The 16,694-nt window shown below is 40.8% G+C and overlaps 1 protein-coding gene across 2 annotated transcripts in view; it reads right to left on the bottom strand.

Moving 5' to 3' along the window:
• Positions 1-391: 391 nt before the first annotated feature.
• LOC125739822 (vasoactive intestinal polypeptide receptor-like) overlaps positions 392-16,694 on the bottom strand; it is a 54,874-nt gene continuing 38,571 nt past the window's right edge. For both annotated transcript variants that reach the window (XM_049010285.1, XM_049010283.1), the window contains exons 7-13: positions 12,295-12,448; positions 12,146-12,206; positions 10,125-10,197; positions 7,651-7,742; positions 6,960-7,089; positions 4,872-4,913; positions 392-3,547 (exon numbers count right to left, since the gene is read on the bottom strand). In XM_049010285.1, coding sequence (XP_048866242.1) covers positions 3,356-3,547; positions 4,872-4,913; positions 6,960-7,089; positions 7,651-7,742; positions 10,125-10,197; positions 12,146-12,206; positions 12,295-12,448 — 744 coding nt within the window. In that variant the 3' untranslated portion in view covers positions 392-3,355. The remainder of the gene's footprint in view (positions 3,548-4,871; positions 4,914-6,959; positions 7,090-7,650; positions 7,743-10,124; positions 10,198-12,145; positions 12,207-12,294; positions 12,449-16,694) is intronic.

Below are 16,694 nucleotides of genomic sequence, written 5' to 3'. Positions count from 1 at the left end.
GAAACCCCACGACAACATGGAGAGAACATGCAAACTCCACACACATGTGACCCAGGCGGAGACTCGAACCCGGGTCCCAGAGGTGTGAGGCAACAGTGCTAACCACTGCACCACCATGCCGCCCCCAGCAAAAGAACCCCTGTCGGTTTATTATACACGCTGTCACGGTGGGAAGAAGAAATTTCTGTAGTTACAAGAAAATAAAGTGGATAAATGAGCAGACATTAGAAATCACAGACATTAGTAATCACAGACATTAGTAATCACAGACATTAGTAATCATAACATCCCTGCTGTGATAAACCTTCCAAAGAGAATCCCATTTGCACATTCGTAATAAAAGCATGTTTCCAGTGAGGCATCTCATTGACGAATGACTCACAAGAACGTCTACATATTGAGAACATTTATTTCAGTTGATTAGTATAGGATCGGACAGCCCACCGTAAATTTGACTGTACAAATGTTTCGACTGCACCAGATCCAGTGGTAAACACTGCGGGTATTTACAGGAATGGGAAATGCACATCGCATTCAGAGATTTCAAAATATTTACAAAACATATTTACAAAAGGGGGAGGGAGGTAATAGACTGGAAATCAGTGGTGAATAATTTATCTAGAAAGCTGTACAGAATGACATGGTAATGAAATTACCATTTCAACGTGATGAATTGAAATAAAGCATCCAGTTCTGTATCAATTCCTGTTAAACCTTCAAAAAAGGACCTAACAAGTGATACTAAACAAAATACACCATGCAAGAACGTCAGAAAGAATAGTTATCATACATATGTATCCTACACAGCATCATACTATACATTATTAACATATAATACAAAAGAAACAAAAATATATTTATGGAAAACAATGTGAAATTCTACAGCCTAATATAATATCTGAGCATGTAAAGCAAACATTCTTTATGACAAATTTCAACTGTATTTACAGTAATAAGGTCATGAAAGGGTATTTCCATTAACATTAAAATATAAAATTAGAAAAGGCAGAGGCTTCAATAGGAATTACACACAAGTGTAAAATTTCATCAGCAATATTGAAACGTGTTTTGGGGCATTTGTTTCATAGTAAATACGTTTTTGATAAAATCGGTAACAGTGATACTGTAGGTCTACTGTAGTACCTGTGGAATGAAATTAATAGGTTACAAAAGCACGTAAGTTTAATCTGAAGTAGTTATTTCTATTTTATCTATAATGTTTGATTGCAATCAGCAAGAAAGCTGGGAAACAGCCACGTTAGGGCAGGTACGATGGTAGACAGTAATGAACCTGGGGTGACCCCTTTGATCCGTCTGAACAGAGATCTTCCACCTCACCTCTGTGTAAACACTGTATGTTATTGCTACACATTACTGTTCAACACAGATGGGTACTGTACCTGCCCGCAAAAGCCTTTCTCTTAAGGAATCCATCCTCAGTGGCGCCTTGACTGTCTAAGGTGTGACACCTGGAAAACTAGAGGAAGTGTCCAACTTTGTCTCTGAGCGTATAGTGCAGCAAAGGGCATTGCGTTTTAAGCATGCTGTATAATTGCATTGCTACTGCTATGGTTCAATGACACGTCAACACAATATTGCTGTATTCAAAATACGCGACAAGTGATGCGTACATAATGACTGTTTCATCTGTACAAGATGCTGGACTCGAATGGTTTGTCAAAGCTTTACCTAGTGTTGCATTCAAGTTAAACATATACATCGATTACTCAACAACGACACTGAAGTTCACCAAAAACACAACTTGGTTGACATCATGCACAAGATACAAATATAATGTGTACTATACATCACACAAGGTCAGATGATGAAATATCCTGGCCAATAATCAAGGCACAGGACAACCAATATTGAGTTACTGCGAAATGACTCATTGAATGACTACTGAGTCCATACGTCACCTTTCCATTCAGCCAAAGAAACTGAAAACTGTCTTTAGTCATCACTTTGTCTTGGGTATTTCATTCTGAGCTGCAATTCCATACATTCAACACATTATGAAAACACATACATTATATTGTGTAGATTCCGCGTTTACTAAGCTATATTACAAAGTATCAGGAGGGAGAGACATCAATATAAGCAACTAGCAGTAATGGATGCATTGACCAGTTGTTCTGCAGATGCTAATTTGATATTTTTTCTTGATGTTGCATTTTATCGTATTTCAGTGCAAATGCATTATTTATGGAATGGGTAAAGTCTGAACTGGTCCATAACATTACCACAACATTACCCCCCTACTGTGGCCCTCCCTTTAATTCTTTGGCATCAACACATGAGAGGTTTTCCTTCTGTATGATTTATCGTCTATATTGCTCCATATGTTGATAAGGCATGATAACGCACTTGAATTCTGTCTTAAACGCCTTGTGATAAAACTGACAAAATTTGCCCTTAGAATTTCATGCTTATTACACTGTGAAGAGAAGTTGGGAGGAGCCCTAAGATTTGTTTTTTTTTTTTTTAGCATGAGAATATCGATGAAATATTTTTGGCTGCAGCAGAGTGAATAATGGACAGAAGGGGAACAACAGAGATGACAAACGCATGGCGCACCACGGATACTATGACTCACGACGAAAGTTGACAGCCAAATGATGCACTTCTTCACTGGAACCACTGTCAGTCTGTACTGTACACTAGAAAGCTGGAACCTTTCAAAGTTCACACACCTCTGAATATAACATTCAAAGCTACCAAGTGAGCGTACAAAAAAATTTCAGTGAAATGTTTGTTTTGGAAAAATATAGATATCTTTTTGAAATGACTGGTCCACCATTTATAACGAGATATTTATTTTCCTTATAAAAGAATATTACGAAAGGTAGGATTTCCATCAAACACACAAAGACCAAAATTCCTAGTGACCAACTTGTTGCTTTTACCTACCTAATTTTCCTTAGGAAGAAGCTTGTCGTGCTAAAAAAGTGTTGACCCCTATTTTTGTTTGGGTTTCCTCTTTTTTAAATGAACACCATCAAAACTATCATGACCCTCACCAGGTGAAATGGTCTGAAGATGGATGGATGGATGTATGGATGCATATTTGTAACAAAAGTCCACATGGTGCAAAATTACTGTGACTGGAACAGCCTATGTGTACTGTACACCTACCAAACTTGTGACAACCGTGATCAACACTGACCTTCGACCTCTGACCTCTGTCATCAACCACGAAGCACCGTTTCTTGTGACCAATAACAAACGATCTCCCAGAAGGTCACACTCCTTACCCATTGGCTTTCCTGAACAAAGCATGAATTATCCAAGCTAGGGTGGTCATGACCCATAGGGAGATGTTTACGGGGCCAGGCTGAGAGGGGGGACTTCAGGATTAGATAGTGGAAGATTCATCGCGGTACGCGGATGCCCGTCGTGTGGTGGGGCTGCACTTGGTGAAGATGGTGATCTGTGTGCTGAAGTTGTTGCCGTTGCTGCCCATTGACGGCTGCTGGTATTTCATGTCGGAGTCTAGGAACCGTTCCAGATGCCATCTTCTCCACTTTCGCTTGATCTCCGCCTGCACCTGAGTGGCCGGAGAATGGAGACAGGCAAGATGAGTGCTAGTTACCAAATGGATCAGCAAGGTGCAGTGGATCACGTACAGAGCGCAAAGTACCAGACACCCTTAGATCTTAGCTTTGAAAAGCTGCTTTGGTTTATGGTCTGTCCAGAGACATTCATTACATTGTAAATGGTACAGCGCATGAAAAGCTTTGTTGGAATAAAGTCTACTGAGTAAATAAATGACAATAAAAACACAGCAAAGCTGAGTAGGTGGACTTCAAATGATCACCAAGCTGTTCAAGGTCAGACCTCAGAATACCTTCTTGTAGCCTTCAGTCCCTCAGCTGAAACTGAATATGATCCCTCTGCAGAGGTGGGTAGTTCAGGTCCAGAGAAACAAAATCTTGGTCTGGACTTTTACTCTCTGGACCTGAATTACCCACCTCTGTCCCTCTGTATTTTGCCTTTGTAGCTCGGTAGCTCTGTCACTTGTTCAGGTCCTACTGTAAGGACTTAACACATCTCTGGGAGAGAAAATAGATCATAAAACCTAAACATTGTATGGTTCTGTATTGAAGAGGTAAGCAAAGGCCTAGCATTAAAGTAAAGGAATTGTTTGTTATACCTTAGAAGCGATATAAAACGGATTTACTTTACGTTTACCTATATTACCAAGTTATGCACATTGGATTAGCAATGATCTCAGCTTGCTTAGCTGTCATTCTGGACTTTTATTTTAATGCACAACATTTTCTCAAGTCTAACGTTTGGTGTAACTGACCTGGCTTATGTAATGACATGGAAGCCTCTGTCTGGTTAAGTTAGCCGAAAGCTAACTAGGATAAGTTGAGTAATTTAAAATAAATTAAAAAAAAATTTAAAATAAGGATAAGAGATGCAGACCATCTCACACAACAGTAGTTATCCCTGCTGATTAAAGATGTTAAAGAGTCAAGGAAACAATAAATTCTTTAACTTCTGATATATGTACAGTCTCTCCCCAGGTTACGACAGAGTTACGTTCTGACAAACCTATTTTAAGGCAAAAATATCGTAAGGTGAAAATGTGGAAATGCAGCATACCTAACCTAAGAAACATCGTAGCCTACCCTACAGCCTGCCATAAACATACTTAGAACGCTTCATTTATCCTACAACTGGGCAAAATCATTAACACAAAGCCTAATTTATATTAAGAAGAAGTGTGACTGCCTTTTTTGAATAATATACTGAAAGTGAAAAACATCCACGCATCGTAAAGTCCAAATATCGTAACATGGACCATCGTAACCCAGGGAGTGTCTGTATAATAAAACCATTTATGGAATGTATACATTTCTTACCTCTCCATTTAGGAAACAATAAAGGACAGCAACTCCAAACCCCTGAAAAAAGATAAAGTAGTTATTAGACTTCAGTGCATGCCAAGTGTAAAGTAAAAAGCGAAGATCTGTATTCATCTCCATGTAACTGATTTCACGTGTTTTCCCATTTTGAATAAGGAAATTATTTAAATTGACTGAGTATTGGCACTATTGACTGCAGTGCTCCTGTTTGCCAGCTGCTCAACCAATACAGGATTAGCGATTGTTTACCTTTTTGATAGGAAGAGCAATATGCAGTAGAAAAAACAGATGTACAAATTCGACACTGCAAAACGTAGTTGGGGCACATATATAGTTTCATGAGAAAACATATATATATATATATATATATATCTGTGACAAACATCTGGGAATTCTGGGATTTATGGACAGCACATGGAAAAAATGACTCGCGACAATTCACTCTGCCTGCTAATACGGCTGATTTTTCCGCCAATCCACTGAGATGAAGAAAAGAATTTCCCAAGGGAAGCTTAAATGTGAATACATCAGGACTGATCTCACCATGAAGGGCTGTCCCACAATTCATGGTGCAGTGAAACAGCGTAAGAACAGAAGATTATGTGGATCACTGTTACAGGAGGTGTCTGCTAAGGTACTTGAAGAAGCTGCTGTTTAGCTGAAACGCTCATGTGGTTTTCTGGGAAAACATTATAATGGCAATGTCTCTGGAATTCTTATTTTTTTAATTTAGATTTGTGAGGTTTTAAGTGCGGTCCCGGAATGACGGACCTCCCCGTAACCTCTTAATAATAAATTACCGGACTGTGATCGGACAGATTTATATGTCTGAATACTTAAAATTCTGAAAGCACTGCTCATTTTCCCATAATACAGCAACCCTCAACCAAGACCAAACTTATCAAAAAGATTCAAAACCTAAATTCAGTAAATCATTAATACCGGATTTCATTCTCCACAGAAATATGGATTCAGAGCCAAACGGTGCAGAGTGCAAAAACACAACATTTAAAAAGAAAAAGTTATTAGGTGAAATTTAAAGCTTTCTCTATAGACCCATGTACTGGATAAACACTTGGAAGTTGGATGAATACTTGTGTATTCTGAATTCTTTTGAATAATATTTGTATGTCTGTTCTGTTACAGTGAAGAAAATAAATATTTTTCACTTGTAAGTTGCCCAGTTTTTCAGTTGTTCATGTGTATTTAGGGAGAATGCTAATTTAATTCAAACTTCACAGACTCAAATCAGTTTCAGGGATATTAAATTACTTTGAATAACTGAGTGGATCCTTGCCTTTACGTGCTTAAGAAAAAGTGCATCTCAGTTTGGATTTCTGCCAGCATAATGGAATTACCGAAAAGTCCAATGTCACCTGGAGAACGGAGGAGGGAGCCAGAAATCTGAAGAATGGTGGTGGAGGTGAGTCTGCGTTTGGAAGCTCCTTAATACTTTGATAGACCTGAAACTCGATACAACGTAACTATCTGATTGGATGCTGAACAGCAATAACTAAGTCATCCATCATCCAACCACATGTGCTGGAGTGGGAGGCATGAAGCATATCCCTGGCTCCTAATGGCACACCCTGAGCAGAGTTCACACACACTACAGGAAATTTAGAGACAATTAACCTGCATGACTTGACAGAGGAGGCAGGATTTAAACCCACAACCCAGTCAGTGTGAGACAGCAATACAATAAACTGTGCCACCCCAAAACAAACTTACTAAAAGGAAAAATCTCCCTCCGCTCTCTCTCAATGCGCTAGTAATTATCTCCATAAGACAATCAAATAATCAAATCAGACTTGTGCTGCTTATGAAAAGCTCAATCTTTATGACGCCCTGACACCTTTCGCCCCCATTTTTCCAGAACCTGCTTTTCCTCCTGATATGGTGACAAAAGAATGAGCCCCCCGCTTCTGGAAAGTTCCCAGAACAAATATCAGCAGTCACACTAATAAGCTGCTTGGAGAATATGGACCAGACAGCTTCACATTCAACCGAAGTTCGCTGCCTGTAAAATTAATTCCACAAGTGCTTTTCTCCAGGGGACTTAGTTCACGTTTTGCGGCCACATACCTGAAATGATCCGAGAATCAGATCAAACACCATCCTTATGTCCGTATTCAAGTCCTCAGGGATGAAGGCAAAGACTATGTAGTTAATTCCGAACAGAGGTATCAGCAGCAGCGTTGATTTTGCTAACCTCCTGCACGTAAACACAAAATAAAATAATATGAACAGTTAATGTTTCACATTTATTTTTATTTAGCAGATAATTTTGTCCAAAGTGATGTGCAAGGCAAGCGAATAGCATCTACAAAAGAGTCATAATACTGTCAGCGGGGGGCGTCGGTAGGCCTATTAAATGTTTTTAGGACTTAAATGTTTTTAGCTCGCAGATAAACGTGGGGACATGCAGTGTATTTATTGCCTTAAGTCATGAGTAGCTTTACATGTTATATATAAGTTTGCTGTCAGCCCCCCCAATAATGATTCAGCCCCGGGATCCATTCAACTCTAACTACGCCCCTGCCTGTCAGCTAGTCCTACACTCTACAACTAAGCTATGAAAGGGGTAATTAGGGCTGACTGCTATAACAGATATGTATTTTTAATTGTGATAATATGTAATTTCAATTATTTGTTTAAAAAAATGTCAACAGGGAACTCTATTTACAGGAACAACTCCAGAAATTTAACAATGACATAACTGATAAACGATCACTCTGCAGAGGGTTTCAGTCATGATATAGAATGACAGACTTACGAATACTGGTTGGATTCATTTCGCCCTATATCTGGACAGTTGATCTTCTGCCGAAGGATGCGGATGATGCAGATGAACAGAAAGAAGTTCATCTGATGAAAGACGAAAGATCAGGATCAGTTATTACATTCGTCAGCAGACAAAACTCTGATAAGGAGCATCAACAGAACCTTAAAGTTGTTACACGCAGAACGATTAAAAAAAGACCCAAGTCAGGAGGTAAACATCTGCAGAAGAAGGACAGAAATAAAGGAGATTTGGAAAGCTTAAATCTAAGATACTGGGAAAGCCAACAAGAAAGTAATTCTGAGAAATGCCAAGTAACCTGAGACTCAGAAGATCAGTGAGAAGGTTTCACCCAACCATAAACCTCATGATGACCTTCGAGAAAAGGGTCCTGGGATTTTTGTGTCCTTACCAAAAGACTGATGATCTCTGCGCCCATGAGTCAATGAGGAAAGCAGCTCAGATATTTGGAAGCAGATAGTCTTTGCCCAAAACCTGTCACTGCTCTTCATTTCACATTCAAACTGTTTACTGGAGCTCCCAAGAAAAGCATCGCAGTTCAATCAAAGGTAACTGCCACAAAAGACAGAGCTCCCCATCTCTTACAGGTGACAGGCACTCGGTCTGACGGTAGCTGATCTCCAAGAGTTTTAATTTCACCCCTACTCTAATTCAAGTGGACGAATCAGCATGAGCAGATGCCTTTTCACATATCTGCAGGACAATTATTATCTTTGACAAGAAGGAATGCACAGAAAAATGCAGGATTCCTATCCTGCCCCTTCTGGTGTAAAACTACCTAAAATAATGTTAGGCTATATTTCCATATCTCCTTGAATAAGGTCCTGTTTTCATATATCACGACGTGCTCCCTGCCCTTGCAGTGAAGTCCACTGTGCAGCTTCTTCTGCAATGCAATGCTCTTCACACCTATAGGGTTCACCCTGTTATTCTTCCTATTTATTCTAAGTTAACAGAGGCGAATAATTTCAGGTCCAGAAAGTAAAAATCCAGACCAAGATTTTGTTTGAACTGACCAGTTGAGTACTCTGTGATACTTTATACCAGGGGTGTCAAACTCCGATCCTGGGGGGCCAGAGCCCTGTGTAGCTTAATTCTTTCCCTGTTCCACCACAAATGATTCAGCTCTAGAGCTGTGTGGTAAAAAGCACAAGGAGTTGAATCAGGTGTGTTAAATGAGGGGAAACCCAAGAATGTGCAGGACTCTGGCCTCCCAGGACTGGAGTTTGACACCCCTGGTATAAAGTATCACAGAGTACTCAACTGGTCAGTTCAAACAAAATCTTGGTCTGGATTTTTACTTTCTGGACCTGAACTATCCACCTCTGCCAGTTACCAGATGTCTCCCTCATCCTGCTGAACAAAGAAGAATGGAAGGTGTTTTTTCTCCAATGATGAAGGGATTCTTTTAGACATCTACACGAGCAATAAATTTGTGTGCAAATAAAGACCAGGCAGATATTTAATACACATAAAAATTCTACAGTCCTAGTCTTACCTACAGGCTGTATCTTGTTCAAATAGGTATCTTCACCTAGGAAAGCGTTTAATCTTTTGAATGATTGCTTTCCTGGGGTCACTTCTCCAACTGCTGAAGGATTTACAGGCAAAAACTGCCAAACCAAAAATTACTTTTCCCAGTGGAGAAGGAAAGTACTGATATACTGCACACTGACAGATATATGTGTAACACATGGCCCTCGGTCCCAAACGAAGCAAGGATGTCCTAAAGAGTAAGAGGTCATCTCATAATGCGATATCCTTTATAATGACGTCTACAACGAGATGCCTCAAGGAATCTCTCAGAACAACGTGGCACCTCCAGACAACCACGTGCTCCACTATCTCACAAACATCGCTATGGCACCAACCACCCAGGAGAACCTCCTGAGAAATCAGTAAATGGTGTAAGAATCACTGCAGAAGCCGGGTCCTCATAACATTCTTGGGCTGATGCCAGTGAAGGAGAGACACAGCATTTTCACAGTGTTGAAGAGTCCAAGGTAGGACCACTGTGTCGGAAGTTCACCCGGTCGCATTTTTATAAAGACTATAGGGTTTAACACCAAGAAGATCATCTTTGCCTCTGGCCTTATACCAGCTGAATGAATCTTTAATAAAGGAATGTTGACAGACTGTGACAGAGGGGAGAGAAACCTTTACACAAGCAAAGGGACGATGAAAGACAGCTGACTGTCAAGAAGTAGCTACACTTGGCTCAAGATAATTTTAGACCACGAAGAGAAAACGAGAACGTCATCAAAACGTATAACATGATGCAGCTCGGCCACCTGCTGCTTCGACATTGCGCAGCTTGAACAGATAGACCGGCAGGCACCTGGCCATTCACTCCCCAGATGAAGAAGAACCTTTGTTCATACTCTCTGGCCAATGGGTTTCGATCCACAGCAGACAGAAGTACTGAGGAGAATCTCATCAACACTTACCAGAATTGATGCTAAAATCGGTGTTTTAATTATCAACCAGAAATGGTCAGTAGATTCAATGATATCCCAGCATCTAGAAACATAAACAAAATTGACAAAAGTAATCACAGAATTGCAGCAATAAGAGGCTACATATTAAATCATGAACATCGTGAATATAAAAAATACATGAATGCGAACTGCGATGTCTCCTTGGATATAACACTGTAAAAGTACGACTGCAAATGCATACAGACATTCGATTCGTGCAAATTATCTTGACCAATGAATGATTTTTGGGAAATGCTCCACTGATAGTCTTCTGGATAAAATGATGCTTTGCCTGTATCTCATCTAATAGAATCTATTCCCACATCCTCTTTAAATCAGTCAGGCGTCTAATGATAGGATGACTGACGGAATCTCTTGCTAGTTTCAGAAATCATAAACTTAGTCAATATAGTTTCTAGTTTACATTAAGTAATGAACAATCCTCATTGGACAATAACGCTGTTATTAGAGATTCTGCAACAAAACCTTTTCGTGAAAATAATTAGGAGAGATAGATTCAGAAGCAGCATAGACTGTAGATTTGTTTAGCTGGGAGGTCCTTTCGGTCTGACATTGTGTGACCGTAAAAACCAGGTGGCAATGCTTTGTGCTAATGCACCAATTCCAGATCAAAAGAAAACCGGATTACCAATTTCAAGAAAATCAGGTCCCCATAATCTATAAATGGGCTGGATTCAAGACCATCCCAGTTAATTCTTTGTTGTAAGAATGTTTACTGAATGTGACGATTACGGTATGGAAATGTTCAAAGTGTCCAGTGTTCCTGACTTTCCCAGAATGTTATCCCACTGCTACACCTAAAAATAATAACGTGCAACCAGACGAAGGGCCTGGTACAGCAGCAGGAAGCGTTGTGGCTTTAGATCTCTGAGCTTAAGGTTCCAGGCTGAATGGTGCATTCATAGTGTACATACAGAACACCCCTATAAAAGAATGCTTTTATTGTAAAACATCAATTATGTGAAACAGATGTTCAGGTAATAATGTCACGATGTTAACATTGACAGAACCTTTGGTAAAATGCAAAAGATGAAATTAACATTAATGTTCGTTACAGTAAAAATGTTCTCTGCCAACTCTGGGAAGACCTATGGAGAACGTTAACATTCTGGGGACATTCCCCGTAAGCTGGGATTGGCCATCTGTCCATGAGCAGCTGTCCCCCTACACCTCTCCAGAACATGACTGTGACCTGAGCATGTCACCTGGCCATCAGGAAATACACCATTCAGTCCGGAACACACTTCAGGAACATCAGAAGTGGGTCATACGGCAATAACCCAGGCAAGGAAGTCTGTGAAAGAATGACTAAAGAAGAAGCAATCAGGATGTTGGAATAGCCATATCCAGACCTGAGAGCTGTGCATGCGAGAAAACTCATCAAACATCAGACGTGATGCAGGGCAGTGAGGAAGGCTGGGCGATACAACAGACACCCTACCAGAACTATTATGGGGACCACTGAATTTGCATGCTTCCTATCACAGAGTACTGAAATCTCTTCACACAAATGTACTGAATGTCATCTGATGTTAATAAATGACCCTCTTCAAATTTTCTGCCAAGGCAATTTCTCAAATTAAGTGAGTTTTACACACGATTAAGCTTCATCTATCCATCCATCCATTCATTTTCTGAACCGACTTGTTCGGTTCAGGGTCACAGGGGGTCCGGAGCCTATCCTGAAAGCCACGGGTGCATGGCACCAACCCATCGCAGTATTCAGGCTTCAGTTAATGAATGTCTGATGTCTATGTTTGCAAAATCACAAATACCCATTTTCTTCATAATATATATTCTGCGTGTATACTTAATGATCGACACTATGCTACCTATTAACACCCCAGGTGTAGTGCTTGCAGCAGTAATTCGAATACCCACATATAGCCAACTATCAAATAAATTTCAGCCAACATTTAACATCTATTTGAAACGGCTCTCGACCATAATAACTTGTCGTGCAAACTTACCCAACATCATTAAAGTAAGCCTTCGTGACACTCCATGCTGTGATAAAAAGTGTCGGGCCTCCTACGAAGACAGCAGAACGCTGTTATTCTCGCTAGAAGATGAACAATATCTCCGCAGGCCGATAAATAAGGCGCATGCTAATACTCACCCCAGCCAATCAGAATATACGCCCAAAAGTACTTCCTCTCAGAGAAGAAAGACACTGCCAGAAGAGCATGGAGATAAAGGCCTTCGACCAAGAGCCAGAAGTAACTGGCCATTATGCCGTACTGGAAGAAGACCATCACGGCTTTGCAGCCCACCTAGGAGATATAAAGACACGCGCGCCATGAAATGAGCTTCACACTACAGGGCAGACAGGAAGCGGCCGGTCTACCATCAACAATGACCGCCATACTATACTCAGCACTTCAACAGTCATGCTGACTGTATAAAACAGCATGTCAAATTATATTTACATGCAGTAACTGTTCAGAGGACTGATCAGCTATTTATGAAGAAGATGGTGAAATTAACAAATAAAAATATAAAATCAAGTGTAAAACACTGTTCTCTATGCAGAAGACGGAGCAACACTTGCCGTAGATTACGCTCCTAAATTCTCCTCCTTCAGCTCATTAGACACTATAAACATCATGAACATCATTTTCCTATGATTTTCCAAGGCTTGAATAACCACAAGTTACTCTGGGAGAATCTGATTATATTCATCTGTTGGGCACCGGAATTTTATGATGTGGTGTAACAGAGTAAAGATGAAATACCCATGAGCTCATCCCACGGGAGGGGAACATGTAACAAACATTACCAAACAAATTATTCTCTAAAGTCAGTAGACACATAATTCCCAGCAGCAGCTGTGTTCTGATGTGCAACAAAACAATCTCATAATTACTGAAGCTCCATATAATGGCTTTTAAAATAACATGCAATGTGATCGTTTTACCTTCATTAAACACAAAGAAAAATTTAAAATTTGGGTCATTTGACAGACGCGCACGTTTGTACTACAGCATCATCATACATCTGCTTGTTACTGAAAGGAGTTTTTTTATACTGGGCAGGTAACCATAAATCAATCATCCATCCATCCATCCATCCATCCTCTGACTCTTGATCCTCGGCAAGATTTTGGGGGGAGGAGACTAGAGCCAATCGCAGGCAAAATGAGGAAGAAGGTGGGCCTACGGCCCCTTCACTGCGATGCGGTAAACACGAACGGTTAAAATGCTTTTTTAATTTCTTCAATGAAGCACGATCGATCTATCTGTCATATTCGATAGCCCCTCTTCTCTTAAGCTACTTTAATACACTTCCCAGGACTCCCCACTCTCCGTATTACGGACACACATCTCGGCTTGTTTATTCGCATCATGGACTCCCTTGTGCTGCGCCTCCAGGAGTCCAGTAAAATGGCAGCTCGCAGTCTGGCTCAGGATGTGTCAGCGGAGGGACGTCTGAAGGACACCAGGAAACCCGAAAAGTCATCAGGGAAGCTGCTTTTGTCTATTTTTCCGTTTTGCAATCTACGAAGAGAAAGGAATTCCAAGCAACGGCAATCAGCCTAAATGCCACTTTCTGTGCCACGTGAGAGAGAGAGAGAGAGAGAGAGGGGGGGGGGGGGGGGGGAGGAGGAGGCTGAGTGTGCAACCCCCAGATGAAGAGCCAGAGAGAGAGAAGATGCACTCTTCTGTGCGGGTGCAATCGAGGCTGAGGTAATACGAGCAGAAAAGAATCGATCTTGAATTGAGAGCAGCACTCCACGCAGAGTAAGATATATATAAAGAACAACAAATTAAAAAGCAGACAAGCTGCCGTCTGTATAGAAAAATGAACACAAGACTTACATTGTTGCACAAATAAGAAATGTTACTTTTCAAAGCAGCATGCTAGAAAAAAAACATGTTTTTCTAACATTACCTCTATCTACTGGGCTCAGAATATAATCTCAAAAACATTTAATTCGGAAGCACTTAATGTATGTGACTGTAATTAATATGCATGACCTGACTGTATGTAGGTAAATCTGAATCCATCCAGCCCCTGTACCTGTTTAAGCAATTTTATATTTAATTTTGCCTTGGAATTTATCTCCACATCCTTTATAATTGTAAATTAATTGCATGGGATTTTTTTTTTTATTGTTTGTTTGTTTGTTTATCTGACACATTAAGCTGTTTATTCATTATTAACCAGTTTGTCTTAAACATCACTGTCTGCACTGGGCCAGTTTTGAACACCTTAAAATTGAGAAATACCTCAGTTACACTCTGCATGTCAAATTCAAAGGCCTGCATGGACCTCGAAGCACTATAATAATAATGTTCTCGATATTCTGTGCTCCAGATTTCAGAGATGGATGCATCGCCGCTCTGACGGCAACAAATCAAGCTGAAATAGGCCTGATTAGAGCAGACCACGGTGCTTAATGCATCCAAATTGTCCCATATTGCTGTGAGAGGCTTCCGGAACATTCTCTCTGTGGCTCGTGAGGCGTGAGGCCCCCCCCCCACGAGAAGCGTTCCGAGAGAGGCTGGGTGGGGGGGGGGCTCACTACAGCATCACCCGTGCTTTATTTTACATTGAATGTGTGACGATCCATCACCAGCATGGATGATGTATTGTCATAAAGGGCAGATTGGGGGGGGGGGGCAGCTTAGGTGAATCACAGCCCCCGGGAGCCGCCGCTACCATTCCGGGCACATTAAGTGCTGAACCTCGGAGCTTTTGTGTTCCGCCATTACGGACCTTCGGAGCCGAACTGCCACACCAGGAGGAATAATGACCCTCGAGTGATTTCCTTTTAAGAGACCCGTTTTTGTACTGTTGTGTAATACGGGGGGGGGGGGGGGGGGAACACATTTGTGTGCTTTTAAAGTTCAATAAATCCCCAACAAAAGGGTTCATAAGATTTGAAATGTTTCGTTTCAAGGTACTTTTGCACTATGCCATACTAAAGAATCAGGCAATGAATGGCATGTAATTTACGGTCACGTTAACCACAGTTGGATAAACAAATTAATTATGAGGCCCAGATGTAATCTAGTGAAGTAGCAGGTAACAGAAACGACTGAACGATCAAAGAAAAGCAGATGTCCCTTCACCCAAAGGTACGCGAAAAAGGAGGCTTGATGTAGTTCGGCCCTGTGCTAAAAAAAAACTAATTTCCTGCTGGCTAACAGGCTCCCAGCCTGAGCTCGGTAACGCTTGGCAGGCCAAAACATGGCAGATGTTTCCCTGACAAATGGCTGGATTCTCCCTCGTGGCTGGTGGATCTGTAAATGCGGTCGGCTGGCCCGCGGTGACCGCTTCTCAAGCCGGGAGACAGAGGAGGCTGAGCATTTACCCAGAATCCTCTGGGGCTCCCGTGGACCCACGTGGCCTAATCATTGACTCACAAACCTCTCTAAACATCATTTGCTTGTCCCAGCTGCAGGGGAGGTCCTCTAATATACTGTTTGGACAGCAGATCTTAGGGAATGGGGGAATGTATTGTGCTAACACCATTACTAGCAAAAAAAAGCAATAATACGGCCCTGAAACATCTTTCACTCCCTGGCCGTACTGCAATTATTATTCACCAGTAAGCAATTTTAACCATATGATTGCTCAGCTCTTCCAGCAGTTCTTAGCTCTCTAACCTTGCAAAAGCAGACTATAAAAAAAAAAACGACCATCCACAATTTAAATAATTTAAAAAGCATTTGTGCAAATCTGTTTTATTTTCCCAGCACTGCGTATTCAGTGCAGGGTGATGGAGAGCCTGTAGCCTGTCCCAGAATGCACAGGGGACACAAACATCATTTGTAATTTGGAAGTTAAATTAGATCTGAGACACTTACGTCAAGCGACTAACAGTTATTTCCATCTAACAACAGTGAAGCTAAAATGAAATCTTTAAAATAAAATACATTTTGGGTTAGAAACTTAGATTCAGACTAGAAGCTTCAAAATAAATCTGTAGATTTCCTGGCCTTTCATTTGATGCGCTGAACGTTTGACAGACATAAAGCACGTTTCAATAGCCAGCCGTTAATTCTCACCTGCAACAATCTCTCTGCTAAGAGCTTTGCAAATAAAACCACACCTTCAAATTACTCTGCACGCACGGCAAGGCCAAACATCCGTCAATTTAAAGGTAAGCAAAGATCACAAGGCCGACACAGCTTGCGGAAGGATTTCCAATCAGAAAAAGCATTTAATTCCATTCTAGAACAAGATCTTACTGGTTTAAGATGAAAAGTACGATATCATAGCATGCAAGCAAAACCTGATCTGTAATGCCAACAGAGTGTGTACTCTATAGATAAGTGAACAATTTCTAGATTAGCGGACAAACATATTTGGGCATGCTATAAAGGCTACGCTTTTTCTAAACGTATGCCGCATAGAAATACATAATATTGGGATATTATGTTTTTGTTAATATATTGAAATATTTTAAAACACGCTATGTAAAATTTTCTGGCAAAAGCACAGAATGAGTGCAAGGACCTTGCTCAGGGTCCAACGATGAAATCACCCTTTTAACCATGGGGATTTGAACCA

Source organism: Brienomyrus brachyistius, chromosome 4, assembly GCF_023856365.1.
Source record: "Brienomyrus brachyistius isolate T26 chromosome 4, BBRACH_0.4, whole genome shotgun sequence".
NCBI classification, from domain to species: domain Eukaryota; kingdom Metazoa; phylum Chordata; class Actinopteri; order Osteoglossiformes; family Mormyridae; genus Brienomyrus; species Brienomyrus brachyistius.
Note: the sequence above shows the minus strand (reverse complement) of the source record. Positions and strands in the feature narration are given on the sequence as shown.